Source organism: Nicotiana sylvestris, chromosome 6 (genome assembly GCF_000393655.2).
Source record: "Nicotiana sylvestris chromosome 6, ASM39365v2, whole genome shotgun sequence".
Lineage (NCBI taxonomy): Eukaryota > Viridiplantae > Streptophyta > Magnoliopsida > Solanales > Solanaceae > Nicotiana > Nicotiana sylvestris.
The window spans coordinates 84674507-84698312 of NC_091062.1; the positions used below are offsets into that span (position 1 = coordinate 84674507).

At 38.3% G+C, this 23806-nt stretch overlaps 1 protein-coding gene and 1 pseudogene across 1 annotated transcript; one reads left to right on the top strand and one right to left on the bottom strand.

The window, feature by feature from the left end:
* Positions 1-3507: 3507 nt before the first annotated feature.
* Positions 3508-7386, top strand: LOC104229262 (nucleoside diphosphate kinase 2, chloroplastic-like). The gene is made up of 7 exons (XM_009781875.2): positions 3508-3888; positions 4153-4209; positions 4343-4429; positions 5087-5167; positions 5312-5424; positions 5508-5557; positions 7091-7386. Exons 1-7 carry the CDS (start codon positions 3667-3669, stop codon positions 7156-7158), a joined length of 678 nt encoding a protein of 225 aa, XP_009780177.1. The 5' UTR covers positions 3508-3666; the 3' UTR covers positions 7159-7386.
* A 520-nt stretch (positions 7387-7906) lies between these two features.
* Positions 7907-9112, bottom strand: LOC104229261 (GDP-mannose transporter GONST3-like; annotated as a pseudogene).
* Positions 9113-23806: the final 14694 nt, after the last annotated feature.

Below are 23806 nucleotides of genomic sequence, written 5' to 3' on the forward strand. Positions count from 1 at the left end.
TCAAAATTTCAAAATATATCTTCAAGTGAAAATTGAAATTTTTTTATGAACAAACGCTAATTTCAAAAAAAAGGGAAAAATTTCTTATGTCCAAACGGGCTATAAGTACTCCCTCTGTTCCAATTTATGTGTCACGACCCGGATTCCCACCCTCGGGAGTCGTGATGGCGCCTACTAATACGAGCTAGGCAAGCCAATCAATTGCCCCATTTACCTTTTTACCCATTTTATATTCACTAACAAATACGAAATAATAACGTTTAAACAGTGGAATTTAACATAAGCGGAAGAAAGAAATAATAAGCTATCTGAACATGAATATCTAGTACAACTGTTTGAATTTCGACCACCCAGGACTGGTGTCACAGTTTCCCAGACGGTCTAAGAGCACTAAAAATAAAGGTCTGAAAGAAATAAATACAACACTGTCTCTGGGAATGCATGAAAGAAACATGAATAGTAGATGGAAGGAGACGCCAAGGCCTGCGGACACCTACAGGACTACCTCGGGTCGCCTGATGATCAAGAATCAGCAATCTTACTGTAGTCTAAAGTCCACAACACAGGGGTCTGCACAAAAAAGTACAGAGTGTAGTATCAGCACAACCGACCCCATGTGTTGGTAAGTGTCTAGCCTAACCTCGGCGAAGTAGTGACGAGGCTAGGACCAGACTACCAAATAAACCTATGCAGTTATGTACTATACAACAGAAAGTAAAGCAGAAATAAACAAATAAAGATGGGAGGGGGAAACGTGCTTGGGGGAATAACAGGTAAAAACAAAATATCAAGAGGATTATTAAGGAATCAAAACCACCCACTAACAAGAATAAGGGAACAAAGGCAGATTTCACTTTCTTTTCATATCTCGTGACATGCGTGCCACCCGACCCATATATAATATTGTTGCAGCGTGCAACCCGACCCATATATAATATTGTTGCGGTGTGCAACCCGATCCACATATAATATTGGTGTGGCGTGCAACCCGATCTATATATAATATTATTGCGGTGTGCAACCCGATCCATTCATAATAGTTACAATTATAACGAGAGTCCCGACAAGGGATTAATAAGGTTTACACTATCCCGGCAAGGGATTCGACAACATAAATAATTACGTCCCGGCAAGGGAGAAACAGCTATAACCAAACTTGTTCCAACATCTAACTACCTCAGGTACAACCAAACTTGTTACAACACCTAACTACCTCAGTTATAACCAAACTTGTTACAGCACCTAACTACCTCAGCTATAACCAAACTTGTTACAACACCTAACTACCTCAGCTACAACCATAATCCTTACCCAACACAAAGAATCATCGACCTAAGCATCCGTAATATCAATTAAGAACACAATGCAAGAGAATCACAACTCAACAATAGCCCAGCAAGGGGGCAACATAATGATCTCTTCTCTTTCTCACTTTTACTTCACAATTCACTTCACAACTCGAGCCAATGCTCTAGAGTTTCAATTATCACTTAAACTTTCACAATTCGTTATACAACTGGAGCCAATGCTCCTCAAGGTTCATAAGTCACAATTATTTCCATAACTTTACACAACAAATAGAAATCTTTACCAAGGCATGAATAATACAACGGAATCATGAAAATCACAATATAAGACTCACGGTCATGCTTGACACCAATGTATAGATACTCGTCACCATGCCTATACGTCGTACTCAACAAGAAGCAAATAGGACACAACTCCTAATCCCTCAAGCTAAGGTTAGACAAACACTTACCTCGATGCCACGAACACAATTCACGATTCAATTATAGCTTTACCCCTTGATTTTACCACCAATTCGCTCGTATCTAGTCAGTAGTTACTTAATTACATCAATAAACGCTAAATGAATCAATTTGAATGCATGAAAATGGGTTTTCCAAAGTTTTACCCAAAAAGTCAAAATCGCCCCCGGGCCCACATGGTCAAAACCCTAGGTTTGAACCAAGACCCGATTACCCATTCCCCCACGAACTCAAATATATAATTCGTTTTGAAATCGGACCTCAAATCGAGGTCCAAATCCTCAATTTTTGAAAAACCTAGGTTCTACCCAAAACATCCAATTTCTCCCATGAAAATCATTGATTTTGAGTTGAAATCATGTTAAAAGATGTTAAGGAGTGAAGAAAATGAGTTAGAAATCACTTACCAACATTTTGGAGAAGAAAGTTTGTTTGAAAAATCGTCTCTTATGTTTTTGGGGTTTTGAAAAATAAAAAATAACTGAAAATCCCATCTAAATATACTATTCTCAGATGCCCTGTGCGGACCGCACAAAATCAACTGCGGCCGCACAACACTACTTGTGTTCTGCAGTGACATGTCTTAGTATTTTGCCATAACTTTCTCTACAGATGTCCAAATGCCTATTATAATATATTTCTGAAAACTAGATTCAAAGATCTACAACTTTTGTTTTTGAATCATCCCCAAATTCTTTGTAGATCAAAAGATATGACCTTCTGAAGTCGGACCAGTGAATCTGTGCGTACTGCACAAAATCAACTGCGGCCGCATAGTCACCAGTGCGGACAACACAAAAACTACTGCGTTCAGCACTGTGGGTTTAGAGGTTTGCACTTCTCTGAACCTGCAACATCCATGTTTTTAAGCCTAAGGCATCCCGGGACCTACCCGAAACTCACCCGCGCCCTCGGAACTCCAAACCAAGTGTGCATACTAACTCAAAGACATCATATGGACCTACTCGTGCGATCACATCCTCAAAATAACATGTAAAATTATGAATTAAACCTCAAAACTCAACATTTTCATCAAGAACTCTCAAAGTTCATAATTCTTCAACCGGAAGTCCAACTCACGTCAAATAAACTCTGTTTTTCACCAAATTTCATAGTTATCTTTCAAATACTATAACAAGTTTGTATCGGGCTCCGGAACCAAAATACGGGTCCGATAACAATGGTTTCAAATATTAATTCTTTTCTTCATTTCTTAGATACTTCAGTAAAACAATTTCTTTCAAAAATTAATTTCTAAAGCTTGGGACCTCGGAATTCAATTCCGGGCATACGCCCAAGTCCCATATTTTACTGCGGACCTCCCGAGATCGTCGGAACATGGATCCGGGTCCGTTTGCTAAAAATGTTGACCAAAGTCAACCATAATCAAATTTTTAACTCTAAAATTTTCTATTTCTCATATTTTCACATCGAAGACTTTCCGGATATAGGTCCGGACCACGCACGTAAATCAAGGTGGGGTAAAAAGGAGGTTTTTAGGCCTCGGAACACTGAATTCACTTGCAACACAAGTCCTTTTGGGTCATCACATTATGTGAACCTGTTTGTCTGGGCACGAAGTTTAAGAAAAAAATGTAAACTTTTGAAATTTGTGGTTCTAAATAAGTCAAAAGGGATCCATAATATTTGCGTGGTTATAAAAATTTCTTATTAAGGATAAAATTGAAAGTTTAAGCTATACTATTTTCAAATTTAGAGGGGGATCATTATTTTTTTTAATACACCCAAAAAAAAAAAAAAGTTCGGAACGGAGGAAGCAACTTTTTTCCGTGTGCAGACCAAAAAACATCCAAAACCACTACCAGATAGGTAAAGGAGGAGACCGTAGTCCGTTAGTTACAGGTAATTGGAGAGGAGCAGGAAAGGATTGGGAAACATGGAGGGTCTTACCATAGTTGGAGCAAATCCTTTTGTTTCTTCTTTACTTCGTACACCCTCTTCCAAAATCTCCAACTTTTCCTGCAGTCTTATCATGCCAAACGCCGTCTTTCCGAACCACCACTTAGCCGCATTGCGACCAGCATTTCATCTTTTCTCTTATGCCCCCAAAAGGCACCATAGACCTCCTATTTTCCTACCCCATTTGGTTGCTTCCATGGTAATTCCTTTTTTACTCTCTCAACATATATGATATAATTACTGACTGCCCATTAAAGATTTTTGCCACCCGACTTCTGTTTTGCCTCTTAAACTCTGCCTATTTGAGCTACTAGTCACGAGCCCACGTAGGAGAATTGTAAATTGACGACCAGTGTAAAAATAGTGTAATTATGATATTGCCTGATTAATTTGGGATTGGGGCTTAATTGGCTGATTTATTTATTTATTATTAGAGTACTATTTTGTTGGAATTTATGTTCAGGAAGAAGTGGAGCAAACGTACATCATGATTAAGCCTGATGGAGTTCAAAGAGGCCTTGTAAGTTTCAATATATTCTTGTTTCTTTTGAGTTTGGTTTATTAGGAAAAAAAACTTTTAACTTTATGTTTTTGGCCACGTTTTTTGAATTTTTGTTTGAATGTTGTACATATGTTTCCTTAATTGATTATAGGTTGGAGAAATTATTTCCAGATTTGAGAGAAAGGGGTTTAAGCTTACTGGATTAAAGCTTTTTCAGTGCCCCAAAGAATTGGCAGAGGTTTGCCTCCTGGAGCTTTACTTGGATTGTCTATAATCCTGTTTTCAGGAATTGTCATTTCTATGCATACATACTCCCCTACTCGACCCCCCATCCTAAAAGGAAAAAACACGAAAAAAAAGTAGAACAAAAAGAAGGATTGAGAAAGAAGCGGAAAATCGCTTATACCGAGTTCCCCCACAGCAGCATAACCTAGTAGCAACACTTTTTCTACTGGTGGCGCTGCTAGATGCTTCTGATCAATAGAACACAAAGAGGAGGAAAAAATAAAGCTTATGACTAGCATCTATTTGAGTTGATCATTTCCAAGATCTAATTCCAGAAAATGTCTTCCTTCCAGTTGAAACTATAAAATAGTTTATGATATATAAAGATTGGAAGTATAAAGTTGGACAACCTGCAATTTCATAATTTGATGTAGTAGTTTTCTTGAAGAAGATCTCTTCAAGCGCGGGGCGAGTTGTTAAGGGAGCCTCTAAAATCCAACTACTTCCATCTACGCTATTGAGAGTTCTATCATGTTTTATTTTCAGGCTATAATTTATTGTGTCTAATCAAACCAAAAAAGAGTTGAAATTGTCAAGTAAAATATGTAAGTACTTCATCCCTAATATTATGCAGTTGGGTCAAGTTGCTTAAACTTATTAATTGTTGCAGGAGCATTACAAGGACCTACAGTCCAAGCCATTCTTCCCCAAGCTGATTGACTACATTACATCTGGTCCTGTCGTCTGTATGGTAGAATTTCTTTCCATTTATATCGTTGTTATCATTCACTAAGTCGAGCCAATCAATTATCTCAGCTATCTGAAATTTGCAGTTGTATAATGTCTCCTACCTTTTGTAGATTTTTCTAATCTCTTAAAATCCTCCTTTGGCCAGGGTTGGGAGGGTGTTGGTGTTGTTGCTTCAGCACGTAAACTAATAGGAGCAACCAATCCTCTTAATGCTGAGCCAGGCACAATCAGAGGAGACCTTGCTGTTCAAACTGGAAGGTTGTGCCATATATATTATTATCATCTTAGAAGTTTTGCGATGTGGACAAATTTACAAGATTTTGATGGCAATTTATGTGCAGAAATGTGGTACATGGAAGTGATAGCCCTGACAATGGCAAGCGTGAAATAGGTCAGTTCTTTCCTAGTTTAGCGAATTAGTTGAGTAACATGTCGAATCAACTTAATCTGGCTTCCCCGTCATGTTACTAAATTTCTTCACCCGTTTTGAGCTGCTAGTTGGACATGAATGAAAACTCGTACTAGAATCTTTACAAATTAAACAGTGACAGCTTCAGTTTTAGTATTTATGAGAAAGCAAATGTACGCAAAAGTTTACTATTTTTCGTTCTTTTTGATAATGAAGCGAGTGAAAGAGCAAGAGTTTTTCCTTTATCATCACAAAGGACACTCTAATATGATATCAAAATGTGTGGATAAGTCAGCTGCTGACCAAATAATATGGCTTAGAAATTTTACTGCTGTAGATTACGTTTTTCATTGAACTAAACGAGCTCACATTATTGTCTAAAGATGATAATCGCGCGGTACCTTCACCCACATCCAACCTCGAGGCTTGAGGGGTTTGGTTTGAGTGCATTCTGACCAGATTTTTTCTCCAATTTAAAAACACTTGCGTTCATTTTTTCACCACAGTGATTATTAAGCATTTTATCAGGTCTCTCATGGCTATTCACGAGTTTGTGATTGAGGAATAGTTGCTTATTGATTTCATGCTTTCACTCAGCAAGTGTGTATGTGGAGGAAAAGAACGTAGTTTCAGTAATTATGTCCTCCAATTCACTGTTTCAATCTCTCTCTCTCTCTCACACCCACACACCCCATCACTCCTATTCTTGTTCCTTTGCTCCTATTCGTGATTTCTTTTTCATAATTTACATGAGTGCTGTCAGATGAATCTATTTGTTAGAGCGGAAGTCTGAGGAAAGACCCGACATGAAGTTAAGTTCACGATGATAATGTACTTATATGGAACTACTTCTATAAATTCCATAGTAAAACCAGAATATGCAGAATTACGTCGCATCCTGAGGCCTATGCTTTGCCTCAATTTCGCCTTTTAAACAATAAGTGAGAAGACGTGACTAAAAAGTGTGGAAGCAGATGTGCGCTTGCATGTTTATTTATTCACATCAATTCAGTTGATATTCCTTGGTCATCCACAACCAATCCTAAGTTGTGCATCAGAATAAACATCGGACTCTGCTACTCTCCACAAAATTGGTAAGTCAGGTTTACTGATTTGAACATTAATAGATATGTATTTCTCAGAAAGCTGGAGTATTTGCTAGCTTGTCCCATGTGCCGCTCTCTGGAAAAAAGCACCCAAATATCTATATGCTTGTAGTTTTAGCTGATTTGTGGTGGCTAGGAAGTAAAAGACCATCTATAACTAGGTGTGTGTTCCAGTAAGATGGATGGCTGACTAGCTGGTTTGCCTTGTAAATTTTTTGATTTGTGATTTCTCTACTGATGAAGTGAGTAGCGAGTGTTAGTTCTTGGAAATTCTCTCTCTTGCAAATGAAACTGAAGTCTTTAGCAGAATACTTTAGTTTGTTCCTCAAATTAGAATTAGTTAGCCTTGATTCTCATTTAATTGGTGTTTTGATCTCTTTTCTTATTTGTGTTCATTTCCTTTCTGCAGCTCTTTGGTTTAAAGAAGGTGAATTATGTGCATGGGCAGCAGTTCAAGAACCTTGGTTGATGGAATAATATCTTAGCTTTATGGGATTCTTCATCAAGTTTTGGAGGTTTGGAGTGTCGCTTATTCGGTGTTTGTTATTTGAAAATACAAGCACTGTAATTGTATCATTTTCTCCATTCTTTCCCTCTTTATATATAAGAGGGTTACTGCTGGATTTTTCAAATTTGATGTCAAACTGGAGAATTAAATTTGTAATTGTTATGTTGGTTGTTGTTAATTCATTGTAGTTAACAAAAGTACTCTAGATGTTCCTCGCAAAAGTCCACATTCTCCTTCTGCTTCATTTATTATAGATTCTGTTACTGCACCCATTTCTCCTTGTTCTTTCCCTTTATCCACAGTTCTGGTTTGCGGATAGTAACAATACAATAATTTTGTTTTGATTCAATCCCCTGAACTGGTCCCAAGGATATTCAAAGAATAGAGAAAAATTAATAGGATGATTCACCCAAAAAGATGCAGTAGCTTATATGAAGTTGCCCGATATGAACGTACATGCGATAACGCCCTTCACCTTGGTCCAAAAACCTTCCCTCTTGCAGTCTTTTCCTCTCAAGAATAGTTCTATAACACTTCAAATATTCACTGACTCAACAAGTATGCTTGAAAAGGAATGTAAACTATGTGAAATAGACATAACATGCAGTCCTGATTAGTATGAGGAGGCGGCTGAGTTTCTAGCCTTGAATATAAACAATAAATCACTTCTACACAACTGCAATTCCATTCTCAAGAGTTGCTTCCTGGCACTTAAATTAAGAGCAAGGCTTCCGTGGAGCGTATAATATTGAATGAGAGAATGGAGAAGAAATTCCAAGAATGAGTTATTGTATCATATCTCCCGATTTATGTACCTTGCTTCTGATTGTCACTGCCCTGCATGTTGCTTTGCATTTCAAGCACCTTGTGTTGCTCCTCCTCATCAGCTACTTGTGGATTTACATCTTTCATGGCCTTGGGCTTGTTGCTTGTGGACTGCTGGTACATAACGCCACCAAACATGCAGATCAACAGCCCCAGTGTTCCGATAAGTTTGGAGTGTTTATCCCATATAACTAGATTTATCACCACTGTCAAAAGTTTGTTCACAATGCCAAGAACAGTAAATCCTGTTGCAGAGATTGTTCTACGGCAAGAAAATCCAAAGAAGGATATCGCTAAGCCAAATAAACACGACAGGGCTACTGGTAACACCACTTGAAAGCTATGCCAATCAGACTCGTCGTCAATTTCATGTTTAATCTTCTTCAATTCACCCATTATAAGTAATTCTATAGGAAAGAGCAGCAAAGCCTCAAGATTGTTGTACAGCACAAGACCCCATGTGTTTAGACCGATTGTCATAACCACATGCTTGATGTAAACAAAATCAATAGACATGCTCACTAAATAGGTCAAGGCCCAGCTATAAGCTGTAAGAGTGAACTAGTAATCTGTACTGACATAGAGCATGCTACCAGCAAAGATTGTACCAAGTGACAACCACGTTTTTATTGTTGGCCACAGCTGGTGCAAGTAGAGGGCCTCTCCTATCGCAACAAAGATGGGGACTGCTGATCTGAAGACAATAAATGTATCAACATTGGCGTGGAGGAGAAGCTCACTGTTTGTGAAAAGAGACAGGTAGAATATAATTGCTGCAGGTAGGAACCTCCACATTGTTAGAAGATCAAGTTTATCATGCTCGATAAAATTAAGCCATCCGCACACAACAACTCCAGCTGCACTTGTGAAGTACTGCAATGCAGTTAGTGCTCCCGGGTACGGAAATTTCATTATGGCCCACTTGTTAATGATGGAGAGCAATGATGCTGAAAGACAGTACCCAGCAGCTATACCATAATCCGATGCTTGCTGAAGTAAGCCACTATACCAAGTTGATTGGAAACTCTGAGACGGGGAAGAAGCATCCAAAGACACCCAGGAATCTTCATCTTTGGGATTTTCCACATCTTTTGACATCTAATCTAATAGACCAACAGAGGAAATTTTCATATAAGTTACAATTAACCATTAACAGCAATTAAATCTTTTACCTTTTAGGATAAAAAACACACAGCAGAAGTTAACCCTGCTGCTTTATGAAGCCAAATCCATTTACTGAATTATCTAGAAACAGTAATTTTGTCATAAACATCACAATTTCATCTATAAGCAATTGCAATAATGGGGTTCATTGACATTCATAGTATAGAAGATGCTATATCACATATAATTATACTCAACTCGATGGAATTGTTTGATCTATAAGCAGACCATAGTGGGTGCGCTTTTGTAAAATGTAGAAAATACAACTCTTAATTCCATTCATATCGGATGAATTCAGTACTAGCTTCTCTTTCATTATTTAAACTTCTCTGAAATAACGAAATATCTAAAAACTTTTACTCCATTTTAAGCTATTTTTGTCTATTCCTAAGCAACTAATTAAGAATTCATCTTATTCTTCCCCATTTTTTATTACACTGCAGTTTTGCAGCTGTGAGAACATTGAATATTTGAATGCATGGGTTGTTCTAAGCCCTAACGCCTAGAGAATTGGCTTGCTACTTCACTCTGCATTATTCTTCAGACGAAAATGCAGCTACAAAACACCAGCATTGACAGAAAGTCCGAGGTTTATTAAGCCATTCCATCCGAAATTCCTTACTTATGAAAAATGCATGTTATCAGATAGATTATGTGACATTATTCACTTTCTTTTCTTTCCTTCTTTTATTGGCTGATAAACCTCATTATGTAAAAATGGTTCACACCCTGTATATATGTAAAGAGATCCACCAATAATTGATTTCGAACCCAGTACAATCAAATGGTCCATGGTAGAAATAAGTACAAATAATAACTACATCCTCGATGATTCAGATGCATACCTTGAGCAGAAAATAGGTAGAATTTTTTTCACAATCACTTGCAGCCACTAGTTCCCGAGGCGCCGCAACCTGCAACTAAAGTAGTCATTGATGGAATATATACCACAGCGGAAGCAATAACAGAATCTTATTCACGTTCCTCAGTTACCTCTTGAAGCGTAAACACAACAAATCTAGGTCGTTCTCCAGTTCCTCAGTTGAAAACACACTAGCAGATTTCCACAGTCTTCTACTGTGTTACCCAAACAATAACCGAAAAAAGAGAATTTTGGGTGGGCAAAATTCTAGTAGAAACCGCAGTCAGAATCATGTAAAAAACGTCCAGCCCTTATATCCATATATATAGCTGCGTTTTTTAGGTCAAAACCGTTTTCAAAACCTGTTAGGTTTCCTTCTCCCACTAAGGGACGGTTTCCACGTTTTCTTTCCCACTAAGTAACAGTTTCCACTATTTTCTATTATTTAGGCACAGTAGGGACCACAGAATTTAATTAACAAGGCTTCCTATTATGATATTAATTTCGAAATTCTGAAACTAATTTCCATCATAATAAATTACGAATTATTCCACTAAAAATTCGTAATTGCACTCCTTAGTTCAATTTCGAAATTCTTCCATAAAACCTTATTTAACTCCCCATGTTAAGATTCAGATACTAATCAATCAAATTAAATTACTGACTATTTAATTTATTGATTACTTCCTTTAGACTTACACTTAACTTATTTCATGTGTCGGATACAAAATCCACCGGCCGGGTTTACACATGAAAACTTATAAGCTTTCATAAAGGAGTATCATCAATCTCAAAATTGAGACATGGATTCCATCAACTAATTATTACTTCGCCAATGTATATCATTGTTATCCAATTTACCAGGCTTATTGACTCGCGAAAGAATCTCGCCTTTTAATAAATCAAAACAACAAGTGACATACACAGCTAATAATAATTATATCAGGATTAAGAGTATAAGTACATTAAATGGACTAGAGAAATTATTTTATAAAGTCAGTATAAAATACTCATCTCTACTTGATCCGTTCAATACATACAAAATGTACTAGCACAAGAAGTTGGAATTAAACCATTCCCATAATCAAGATAAATTATATTTAATCTTGTGCTACAATCATTCCGATGATTTGTCCAATTCCATCATTAGATTGTGAACATTAACTTTTATGTCTTACAAGAACCGATGATTTAATCTTCCGTGTATAAGCTTAAACTCTATACACTAAATCATCTACTATGTAAGCAATGGACGCACAAACCAACACATGATCTATTTAAAATGAAACTTTATTGAATTTAAACAAGTAAATAAATAATTGTTCATAAAGAATACTATAACAATACGCATGGCTTATAGTATATTCTAACAATCTCCCACTTAGACTAATAACCATGCGTCTACAATTTTGACACCCATTCCTTCTACATGCTTATCAAAAGTCTTCTGTGGTAAGCTCTTAGTAAACGGATCTGCCAAGTTGTTCTCTGACGCAATCTTGGTGACCACTACATCCCCTCTCTGCACTATATCACGAATTAAATGATATTTACGCTCAATGTGCTTTGCCCTCTTATGGCTTCGTGGCTCCTTTGAATTTGCAACCGCACCACTATTATCACAGTAAAGCGTAATTGGTGCTTGAATCGAAGGAACCACACCCAACTCTCTCAGGAAGTTACCGAGCCAAACTGCCTCTTTGGCTGCCTCAGAGGCTGCCACATATTCGGCTTCCATGGTGGAATCAGCAACACAAGTTTGCTTGATACTCCTCCAACTTATGGCTCCACCTCCAAGAGTAAACACATTACCTGAGGTAGACTTTCTAGAATCTCTGTCTGATTGGAAATCCGAATCAGTATACCCAATAGGTACCAGGTCATCCGATTGGTAGATCAACATGTAATCCCTAGTCCTTTTCAGGTACTTGATTATATGTTTAACCGCCGTCCAATGCTCTTTCCCAGGATTAGACTGAAATCTGCTAACAACGCCAACGGCAAAGCAGATATCAGGCCTAGTGCATAACATAGCATACATGAGGCTCCCCACAGCTGATGCATAAGGGACCGCCTTCATCTTTTCTATCTCTTCATCAGTCTTAGGAGACTGATCTTTAGATAGAGAAATTCCATGTCTGAAAGGAAGGAATCCTTTCTTGGAATCATGCATGCTAAACCTGGAGAGTATTGTATCAATATAAAGACCTTGGGACAAGCCTAATATCCTTTTCTTGCGATCTCGCAAGAGTTTGATCCCAAGGATATGAGCCGCTTCTCCCAAATCTTTCATATCAAAATGTGTGGACAACCACTGCTTAACTGAATTCAACATGCCCACATTATTTCCTATGAGCAGTATGTCATCTACATATAAGATCAAAAATGCCACTTTGTCCCCATCCCACTTTTTGTATACACAAGATTCGTTAAGACACTGATCAAAACCAAAAGTTTTAATCGCCTTATCAAAACAAGTGTTCCATGCCCTAGATGCCTGTTTTAGTCCATAAATGGACCTTTTAAGCTTACACAACATGTGCTCTTTGCCACTTTCCATAAAACCGTCTGGTTGCATCATATAGATGCACTCATCAAGACTTCCATTAAGGAAAGCTGTCTTGACATCCATTTGCCAAATCTCATAATCATAATGAGCAGCAATGGATAAGAGAATCCTTATAGACTTAAGCATGGCTACCGGCGAGAAGGTTTCCTCATAGTCAATCCCTTCTTTCTGAGTAAACCCTTTCGCTACAAGCCTTGCTTTAAAAGTTTGTACTTTTCCGTCTACACCTCTCTTTTTCTTATAGATCCATTTGCATCCAATGGGTTTAACCCCATCAGTTGGTTCTACAAGATCCCAAACCTGATTAGAGTACATAGACTCCATCTCTGATTTCATAGCAGCAACCCACTTATCGGCATCCTTATCATGTAGTGCTTGGTCGTAATTGACAGGTTCGGAGGTAGGCTCCTCAGGGATCCTATCATATGATTCTCCCAAGAGCGTGTAACGAACTGGCTGTCTTATTTCTCTCCCACTACGACTACGCACTACATCAGTTGCAACTACATCACGTTGATTTTGTGGTTGAACCACAACATCATCAGGAACCTGAGTCTCCATGCTATCCACAGGGATATCAACGACTTCTTCCTGTTGTGCAGTCTGCTCAACATGACTCCCACTACTTTGTGGTAGTATGACTGCGGGCACTTGTTCTTGTGGTACATTAAGTCTATTGACATTTCTCCCACTACTAAAGTGCAATGGTATGTCAAAATCGACTTTCGGGGTTTGGATATGGTCGTTTTGATTTTCAGATGACTGAGTTTCCATTCCTTTGCTGAGTTCCTGTAAAACGAGTTTACTTCTAGGAACATGGTTCATCAAATAGTCCTCTTCTAGAAACTTGGCATTTGTGCTAACAATTACCTTTTTCTCTTTAGGACAATAGAATAAACCACCTTTCGTCCCTTTTGGATAACCTATAAACACGCATACATCCGTTCTTGCCTCCAATTTATCCGTTTTCCCCTTTAGCACATGTGCCGGACAACCCCAAACTCGAATATGCCGCAGACTAGGCTTGCGCCCAGTCCACAATTCTGTAGGGGTCAAGGGTACTGACTTTGAAGGAACTAAGTTCAGAACATAATTCGCCGTTTCTAAGGCATGTCCCCAAAAAGACGAAGGCAAATCGGAATAACTCATCATTGATCTAACCATTTCCATAAGAGTCCTATTTCTTCTTTCAGCTACACCATTTTGTTGTGGAGTTCCAGGTGCAGATAATTGAGATGTAATTCCACATTCTGATAAATAACCAATAAAGTCTGTAGAGAGGTACTCCCCACCACGATCAGATCGTAGTGTCTTGATATGTTTATTATGTCGCTTTTCAGTCTCAGTCTTGAATTCTTTGAACTTTTCAAAACATTCAGACTTTCGACGCAACAAATAAATATATCCATATTTTGAGTAATCATCTGTGAAAGTCACAAAATACTCAAAACCACCTCTTGCTTGGACATTCATTGGACCACACAAATCAGAATGAATTAATTCTAATTTATCACTTGCCCGATTTCCTTTTGAGGGGAAATTTCGTTTTGTCATTTTCCCTTCTAAACAAGATTCACAAGTTGGTAGTGCCTCCACTTTCAATGAACTTAAAGGTCCATCCTTGACCAACCTGGAAATTCTGTTCAGATTTATATGACCCAAACGCAAGTGCCATAAATATGTTTCACTCAATTCAGAAGAACGTTTTCTCTTGCTTGGTAAATCAACATTATTCAGTTCTTTAGGTGGTAACGGTTTAGGAATAGAGTCAACAACAAAAAGACCATTAATCAATGTAGCCGAAGAGAGATAACGCTTATTATGAGTAATAACACATTTATCAACGTCATGACAATTAAAATCATAACCATCTCTCATAGCGCTAGAAACCGAAATTAAATTCCTTCTAACGGAAGGTACATATAATGTGTCTTTTAAAGCTAAAACTCTACCACTACCAAACGAAATACTAATATTTCCTAATGCTAAAGCTGGGGCTGCTGAACCGTCTGCTTGATAAACATTGATTTCTCCTTTACTTAGCCGCCGCGTTACCTGAAACCCCTGCAAATAAGTGCAGATATGATTAGTGGCTCCCGAATCTACACACCATGACATGGTAGAAACAGCCACTAAAAATGTTTTAACGACAAGTAGATGTAAATCACCTGGTTTATTTTTCAGCTTGGCCAGATAAGTTGGACACTGCTTCTTATGATGCCCGGGCTGCTTGCAGTGATAACACTTGCCCTTAGCCTTTTTCACACCAGCAGTCGCGCCACCAACAGAGGGTTTTTGAGCCTTTTTCTTTTTCTGCCCGCCTCTCGGCTTAGAAGAAGAACCTGCCTCAAAATTCAATGCCACGGGAGGAGCTTGGGACTTGATAATAGTCTCTGCCGACTGCAGCTCATTCAACAATTTCGCAAGGGACAAATCCATTTTGTTCATGTTATAATTCAGGCGAAATTGCTGAAAACTGTCAGGCAAAGTCTGCAGGATCATTTCAACCTGCGTGTCCTTATCAATGTTAGCTCCAAGGACCTCCAGTTCATTCAGAAGACTCATCATCTTCAGAACATGGTCCCTGACCGATGAACCTTCAACCATTTTGGTATTCAGAAGGGCTTTCATGGCAGTCTGCTTAGCCGCACGATTCTGATCTCCGAACATTTCTTTGAGATTTTCCAGAATGTCATAAGCAGACTCCATCGACTGATGCTGATGTTGCAGAACATTCGACATGGATGCCAAAATGTAACACCGCGCCATCTCATCAGCCTTAATCCATTTCTGGTAAGCCTTCTGTTCATCATCTGTGGCATCATCTCCAGGTTTTTCTGGACACACCTCATCGAGCACAAATTTGTACTCTTCAGCAATTAGAACAATATCCAAATTTCGTTTCCAATCAACATAATTTGGACCCTCAAGTTTGTTTTGGGTAAGAATGGCAGTAAGGGGATTAAAAGCAGTCATTGTTAATCTGGGAGACATTAAATATTTAAATAGATCAAATCAGTTTGTATTATGAACATTAAAATTCAAAACACATTATATATATACAATCTATGCACCTTGAACAACAAATTTCGATGGGAAAGAAGCTATTCTTGCAATATACATATATAATGACAGATTTTCACTCCATAAACTTAAACATGTCATACTCAGATGGAGAGTAAACTGTTAATTTAAGCCAAGTGAATATCAACATTCAACATATATTAGTCCCATTGAACCCACATGCATACTCAGATGGAGAGTAAATACAAATAATCAATGACTAGTATAACATAGTGATTATTCATAATAGTTTTATCCGATATGGAAGAAGACCTACGTCAATGTGTAAAAACATTATATCACTGATTTTTTAAGCCCGGGGACCAAGGGAATTGATCCCCACAATTTCTGGAATTAAAAACAACTAAAAAAATTTCAGAATTTTAGAAAAACAGCAAAAACACCATCTAAACGACCCCAAACGCCCAAAAAACGACTTCAGTCATGATAAAATCCATGAGTATTGCTCACTGGGCCGTTTCGCATGGACCTGCCAAGTTTCAGGTCAATCGGAGTCCGTCAACTTTTTGACCTCCGATTTTCTGCCCTAATTCAGCAAAACGTGTTTTTCCGTTTTACATGATAAAATTCAATTTTCAGATTATTCTAACTCAACATCACCAATATTAAAAGGATACATCAAGTTTTCAGAATAATCAACACAACCCATAAACGATAATCACACCAAAAAAACAGTGCAGGTTTTCAGAAAAACAAACTTTGCATGTAATTCAAAACTTGCATATAGAACATGATATTAATCCTTATGGTTTATCCTAATTATTTAATTAGACGTGAGTAAGCTCTGATACCAATTGATGGAATATATACCACAGCGGAAGCAATAACAGAATCTTATTCACGTGTAATCTAAACAACTAGCACGTATGGAGATTTTAGGATTACCTCTTGAAGCGTAAACACAACAAATCTAGGTCGTTCTCCAGTTCCTCAGTTGAAAACACACTAGTAGATTTCCACAGTCTTCTACTGTGTTACCCAAACAATAACCGAAAAAGAGAATTTTGGGTGGGCAAAATTCTAGTAGAAACCGCAGTCAGAATCATGTAAAAAACGTCCAGCCCTTATATCCATATATATAGCTGCGATTTTTAGGTCAAAACCGTTTTCAAAACCTGTTAGGTTTCCTTCTCCCACTAAGGGACGGTTTCCACGTTTTCTTTCCCACTAAGTAACAGTTTCCACTATTTTCTATTATTTAGGCACAGTAGGGACCACAGAATTTAATTAACAAGGCTTCCTATTATGATATTAATTTCGAAATTCTGAAACTAATTTCCATCATAATAAATTACGAATTATTCCACTAAAAATTCGTAATTGCACTCCTTAGTTCAATTTCGAAATTCTTCCATAAAACCTTATTTAACTCCCCATGTTAAGATTCAGATACTAATCAATCAAATTAAATTACTGACTATTTAATTTATTGATTACTTCCTTTAGACTTACACTTAACTTATTTCATGTGTCGGATACAAAATCCACCGGCCGGGTTTACACATGAAAACTTATAAGCTTTCATAAAGGAGTATCATCAATCTCAAAATTGAGACATGGATTCCATCAACTAATTATTACTTCGCCAATGTATATCATTGTTATCCAATTTACCAGGCTTATTGACTCGCGAAAGAATCTCGCCTTTTAATAAATCAAAACAACAAGTGACATACACAGCTAATAATAATTATATCAGGATTAAGAGTATAAGTACATTAAATGGACTAGAGAAATTATTTTATAAAGTCAGTATAAAATACTCATCTCTACTTGATCCGTTCAATACATACAAAATGTACTAGCACAAGAAGTTGGAATTAAACCATTCCCATAATCAAGATAAATTATATTTAATCTTGTGCTACAATCATTCCGATGATTTGTCCAATTCCATCATTAGATTGTGAACATTAACTTTTATGTCTTACAAGAACCGATGATTTAATCTTCCGTGTATAAGCTAAACTCTATACACTAAATCATCTACTATGTAAGCAATGGACGCACAAACCAACACATGATCTATTTAAAATGAAACTTTATTGAATTTAAACAAGTAAATAAATAATTGTTCATAAAGAATACTATAACAATACGCATGGCTTATAGTATATTCTAACAGTCATTCAGATCTACATCTTACAAAAGGAAATAACCGATAAAGATTAAGAAATGGGAGAAAGAAGATTACCGGCGATGATTCCGGCGTCGGTAGCGGTGGCTCGTATACCGCAGAGAGAATGCGAGCTAGAAAGAGCTGAGAGCAAGAGGAAGTAAAGCGTATGTCAATTTTCGAATGTCAGAATTTAAATCCTCAAGTTTTTCAAAGTAACAAACAAGCCCTTAAAGTTTGACAGCTAAGGAAAATTTTTTAAGGTTCTCCATTCACTTCTATAGCCATAGCGAGAGAGAGATCAGCCACTAAGGAGTCAGGGGTGTGCATTATTTGGTTATGCCAAGGGCAAAGGGCCAAATATATACCTCTACTTTCAAAAAAAGTTTAAATATATCATCATTATACTTTGAATCCAAATATATCCCTGTTGTTATATTTTAAGCTCAAATATACCTCTTATTTAACGGAATGACACGTGTTATTGTCTTATTGGTCAATTTTAAATATATCCTAATTAACGGTAAAGGGCCAAATATATTCTTGTACTTTCGAAAATGGTCTAAGAATACCCCCATATACTATTGGGCCATATTTACCTATACTGTTATACTATCCAGCCAATTTACCCCTACAATCAACAAACTTTAAAAAAATTACCCCTCAGTAGTTCAAGTGACCCAAAATCTCCCAAATCAACAACAACAACAACAAACCAGTATAATTTTACCAGTGGAGTCTAGAGAGGGTAGTATGTACGCAGACCTTACCCCCTACCCTGGGGTATAGAGGTTGTTTTCGATAGACCTTCCCCTCCCTCCAAAAACTTCCCACCTTGCTCTTGGGGTGAGCCAAAAATCTCCCAAATTATTTTAATTAAATCACTTGTTGTTTTTGTTGCTCCATTATTTACAAGGACGAACTGGAGTAGGCATGGAATCGGAATTCATCAAGTTCATTAAGCTGCTCCACACGAAGATTTGCTGCCACATCCCATTCAAGATTCAGCTTCCTCAAAGCCCACATGGCCTTGTGCTCTAACTCAACCAGTAGATGGCAAGCTTTACCAAATACCAACCAATATGGAGACATACCAATCAGAGTCTTGTAAGCAGTCCTATAAGCCCATAAAGCATCATCCAACTTCTTTGACCAATCGGTCCTATTTGCATTGACCGTCTTTGACAATATACTCTTGATTTTCCTATTTGAGACTTCAACTTGGCCACTCGCCTGAGGATGATAAGGAGTAGAAACTTTGTGATTGACACCATACTTTGCAAGCAAAGTGTCAAAAGCTCTATTACAAAAATGAGACCCCCCCTCCCCAATCACTTATGATTGTACGAGGAGTGTCAAACCTTGTAAAAATGCTCTTCTTGAGAAATGCAACAACACTTTGGGCCTCATTGTTGGGTAAAGCCACGGCTTCAACCCACTTTGAAACATAGTCAACCGCCACAAGAATGTATGTGTTCCCACACGAGCTAACAAACGGGCCCATAAAATCAATGCCTCATACATCAAAAATATCAACTTCGAGTCGCACCTCTTCACAAGTTCACTTGCATCTTTGTACAAAGTTGGCCAATAAAACCCGCAACTAAGAACTTTTGAAGCCGTCCTCGCCTTGCCATGATGGCCACCATAGGGAGAGGAATGACAAGCCTCTATGATACTTAATTGCTCCTCCTCCGGGACACGCCTTTGAATCACACCATCCGTGCAAATCTTGAACAAGTACGGTTCATCCCAATAGAAATCCAAACTATCCCGTTTGAGCTTCTTATTTTGGTTAGAAGAGAGCTCATATGGGATTATACCAGTCATAAGAAAATTAGCAACGTCCGCAAACCATGGCATACCATTCACCGACATAGAAAGGAGTTATTCGTCGGGAAATGAATCATTGATCTTTAGGCCATCACGAGGCCTCCCTTCTTCCTCCAAGTGGGACAAGTGGTCCGCCACTTGATTTTCACTACCCTTCCGGTCCACAATCTCCAAATCACACTCTTGAAGCAACAAGACCCATCACAACAGTCTAGCTTTGGAATCCTTCTTCGTCATCAAGTACCGGAGTGCGGCATGATTAGTATGAACTATGACCTTGGCACCCATGAGATATGGCCGAAATTTCTCCATCGCGAACACAATAGCCAAAAGCTCTTTCTCAGTCACCGTGTAGTTCACTTGAGCATTATTCATTGTCTTGCTCGCATAGTATACCGGATGAAACATTTTGTTCACTCTTTGACCCAAAATTGCCCCAATCGTAACATCGCTTGCATTACACATGAGCTCAAAAGGCAAGCTCCAATTGGGTGCGGTGATAATAGGAGTTGTGGTCAACTTGTGCTTGAGAAGTTCAAAGTCTTGCATACATCTCTCATTGAACACAAACTTGTCATCTTTTTCCAATAACTTGCATAAGTGGTTTACTACCTTCGAAAAGTCTTTGATAAATCTCCGGTAGAACCCGCATGCCCAAGAAAACTTCTAACTCCCTTGATAGAGGTAGGGGGAGGGAGCCTTGAAATCACATCAATTTTTGCTTTGTCCACCTCTATACCATGCTTTGAAATTTTATGCCCTAGAACTATGCCCTCTTCCACCATGAAATGACATTTCTCCCAATTAAGAACAAGATTGGTTTCTTCACAACGGGCCAACACTCTATCAAGATTTTTCAAACATTCATCAAACGAATCACCCACAACACTAAAGTCGTCCAAGAACACCTCCAAAATATCTTCCACCATATCGATGAAAATAACCATCATACACTACTGGAATGTAGCCGGTGCATTACATAACCCAAAAGGTATCTTAGAAAAGGCAAAGGTGCCATATGGACATGTGAATGTGGTCTTCTCCTGATCTTTCGGAGCAATTAAGATTTGGTTGTATCCAGAATACCCATCCAATAAACAGTAGAAGGCACGCCCAGCAAGTCGATCTAACATCTGATCAAGAAAAGGCAATGGAAAGTGATCCTTGCGGGTCACTTTATTCAACTTGCGGTAATCCATACACACCCTCCATGCAGTGACAGTCCTTGTTGGAATCAACTCATTCTGCGAATTTGTAACCACGGTCATGCCACCCTTCTTTGGCACACATTGCACCGGCAGTCCAAGAGCTATCAGAGATGGGGTACACAACCTCGGCATCCAACCACTTGATCACCTCCTTTTTCATAACTTCTTGCATTGCCTCATTCAACCTCCTTTGATGTTCCAAGGAGGGCTTTGCATCATCTTCCAGAATAATCTTGTGCATACAGAATGCGGAGCTTATCTCTCGAATATCAGCTAAGGTTCATCCAATTGCCTTCTTCCGCTTGTCGCCAATGTGGCATCAACCTGTATGTTAGTAAGACAAGAGGAAAAAATGACTGGTAAAGTTGAACTAGGGCCTAAGAACTCACACCTGAGGTGTGGAGGGAACGACTTCAACTCCAACAGCGGTGGTTCCTCGATTGAAGGTTTTGTTGGTGGAGTCTTCCTATTCTTAAGATCCAAGGAGAGTTTCCTAGGATTATAAGAGTAAGAGCCCATTCCATGTAAAGCATTCACGCACTCCACTCGGACTTCATCGTCATTTATATCAAGATTCAACAATACGGCCTCTAGAGGATCCTCCACATTGATCATTGCACTAGTATCATCAACTATCACTGTTGTGACAAGGTCCATAAAGGAGAACACCTCAAAACTGTTGGGCTGCTTCATTGACTTGCACACATGAAAGAACATTTTCTGATTACCCACCCGGAAAGTGAGTTCCCCTGCTTGCCTTGGGGTCTCCATTGTTGTTGGTTGGAATAATTGCCCCTTTGGCCCTGATAATTGTTCACATATTACACTTCTTCATCCTGCTCATCATAACCATCATCTTGGAATCCACCACAATCATTGTCATATTGATCCAAACTCCCTTGGTTCTATTGACCTCTTTGTTTTCTTTTGCTCACTAGCATGTTGACACCCTCCATAGCATTTACTTGGCGCAAATTTTGAACCTGTTGTAACTGTGCCTTTGCTAGCTAGTTCATTGTTGTTTTCAGCTTTGCTATAGCCTGCCCGTGATCATGTAACTCTTTGTGCAAGTGAGTGACCATGGGGTCACCCCTGTGGCACATTGTCTCTACTTTTCCAAGCGGAGTACGTGTCAGCCATCTCGTCAAAAATGTCACAAGCCTCATCATACGACAACTTCATGAAATTACCCCCAGCAAGTTGGTTCACTATGCACTGATTTGTTGTGTTAATTCCCGGGTAGAAAGTCTGTTGGATCATTGCCTCAACCATATCATTGTTGGGACATTCCTTTACCATGGTTCTATATCGCTCCCAAGTCACATGTAATGGCTCGGTGGGCTCCTGCTTGAAAGCTAAGATCTCATCTCTCAATGCTGCTATGTGCCCCGCTGAGAAAAACTTTGCAATGAATTTATCTACTAACTCATCCCAAGTAGTGATGGAATGGTTGAGAAGTCATTCAAGTCAATCTAATGCCTTTCCTCTAAGTAAGAAAGGGAATAGTCTCAACAGAAGTGCATCCTCTGACACATTAGTTTGCTTGCTCTCCCATCAGGTCTCCACGAAACCCTTGAGATATTTGTAAGCATTCTGATTGGTAGCGCCCATGAAATACCCTCGCTGCTCCAACAATGTCAGCATCACATTAGTAATTTGAAAATTGCCCACCCGGATCCGAGGTGGGACAATTGCACTAGCATATCCTTGGTTGGGAAGCACTCGAGGAGCCACTCTTGGAGGTGGCAGGGGAGGATCTGGAATATTATCATTAGTCTGGCGGCCTCTCCTTTGTCCTTGAGGCACAATAGGGACCTCATCATCAATGTTGTCATTTACCTCCTCCCCCGGTGAAATATCTCCAAGAGGTGCGTTGTTTGCTGCCATTTTGTACCTGAAGTAGTGACACACACAAATTAGTAACGCAGAAGGAAAGAATAATAATACACAAACTATTTAGATAGATAGCTAAAATCGTTAGCTCCCTGGCAACGGCGCCAAAAAGTGATCGGAGCCAACCCTGCACCACTACAAAGTAGTGAGAGTGGTCGAAGCAGCTTTTACCCGAGATGGTCGGGATCGAATTCCATAGGGAGCTAGAAATGGGAATTGGGTTCCTATCTAAATTAGAAAAGTGTAATTGCTCTTAATTGATCTTCCAATCATCATTGGTTTTGATATTACTTCTAATTTAATGCTAATAAGATGCTAAATTAAGCTAAGAGTAAGATACTTGAAAGTAGGGGTATTCGTCAATCGGTACGGTACGGTATTTAGACATTTTGATTCGGTATTTTCGGTATTCTGTTTCTTAAAATCCTATACCAATACCGTACCTAATTAAATTCGGTATGGTTAAGTTTTTCTCCTTTCAGTTTCGGTTTATTCGGTTCGGTAACTTTGGTTTATTCGGTTTGAATACTAACTAGTGCATAGAGTCATATACTCTAATATTCTTAATTAAAGTACTCAAAAATATAAAACTGAAAATGTTTGTTGACAAAAATTTTGTCCAACACTAGCAAATAGCGACTCAAATAGAGAAAATTGTACATAAAATATTTGATCATTAGAAATGTATTGTTACTTTTTTAGAGTTAATTGATGAACTTTGAGAATAAAGGAAAGTAAAATTTTAGATTTTTTATATTTATGTTATAATTGATAATATATATTTTGTGTAATATAATATATATTTCGGTACGGTATCGGTATTTCGGTATTTTATCTTAAAATACCAAATACCATACCTAATACCAAATTTTTTTAAAAACTTAAACCAAATACCAAATACTATATACCAAATACCAAAATTGTTGATTTCGGTACGGTAATTCGGTATTTACAAAATTATGCCCAGGACTACTTGAAAGGTTGTCTAAATGGTTAAGGAAGCACTAGGGAAGTGACTTTCTCCTAGGTGGATACTTGACGGGTTCTCGAATCTAAGGTTAAG

Bases quoted from the DNA above. Each gene is read 5' to 3' on its own strand.
- LOC104229262 (XM_009781875.2), top strand. From the start codon at position 3,667: ATGGAGGGTCTTACCATAGTTGGAGCAAATCCTTTTGTTTCTTCTTTA. The intron at 4,430-5,086 runs GTTTGCCTCCTG...TAATTGTTGCAG, and splicing joins GCCCCAAAGAATTGGCAGAG to GAGCATTACAAGGACCTACA. The intron at 5,558-7,090 runs GTCAGTTCTTTC...TCCTTTCTGCAG, and splicing joins CAATGGCAAGCGTGAAATAG to CTCTTTGGTTTAAAGAAGGT.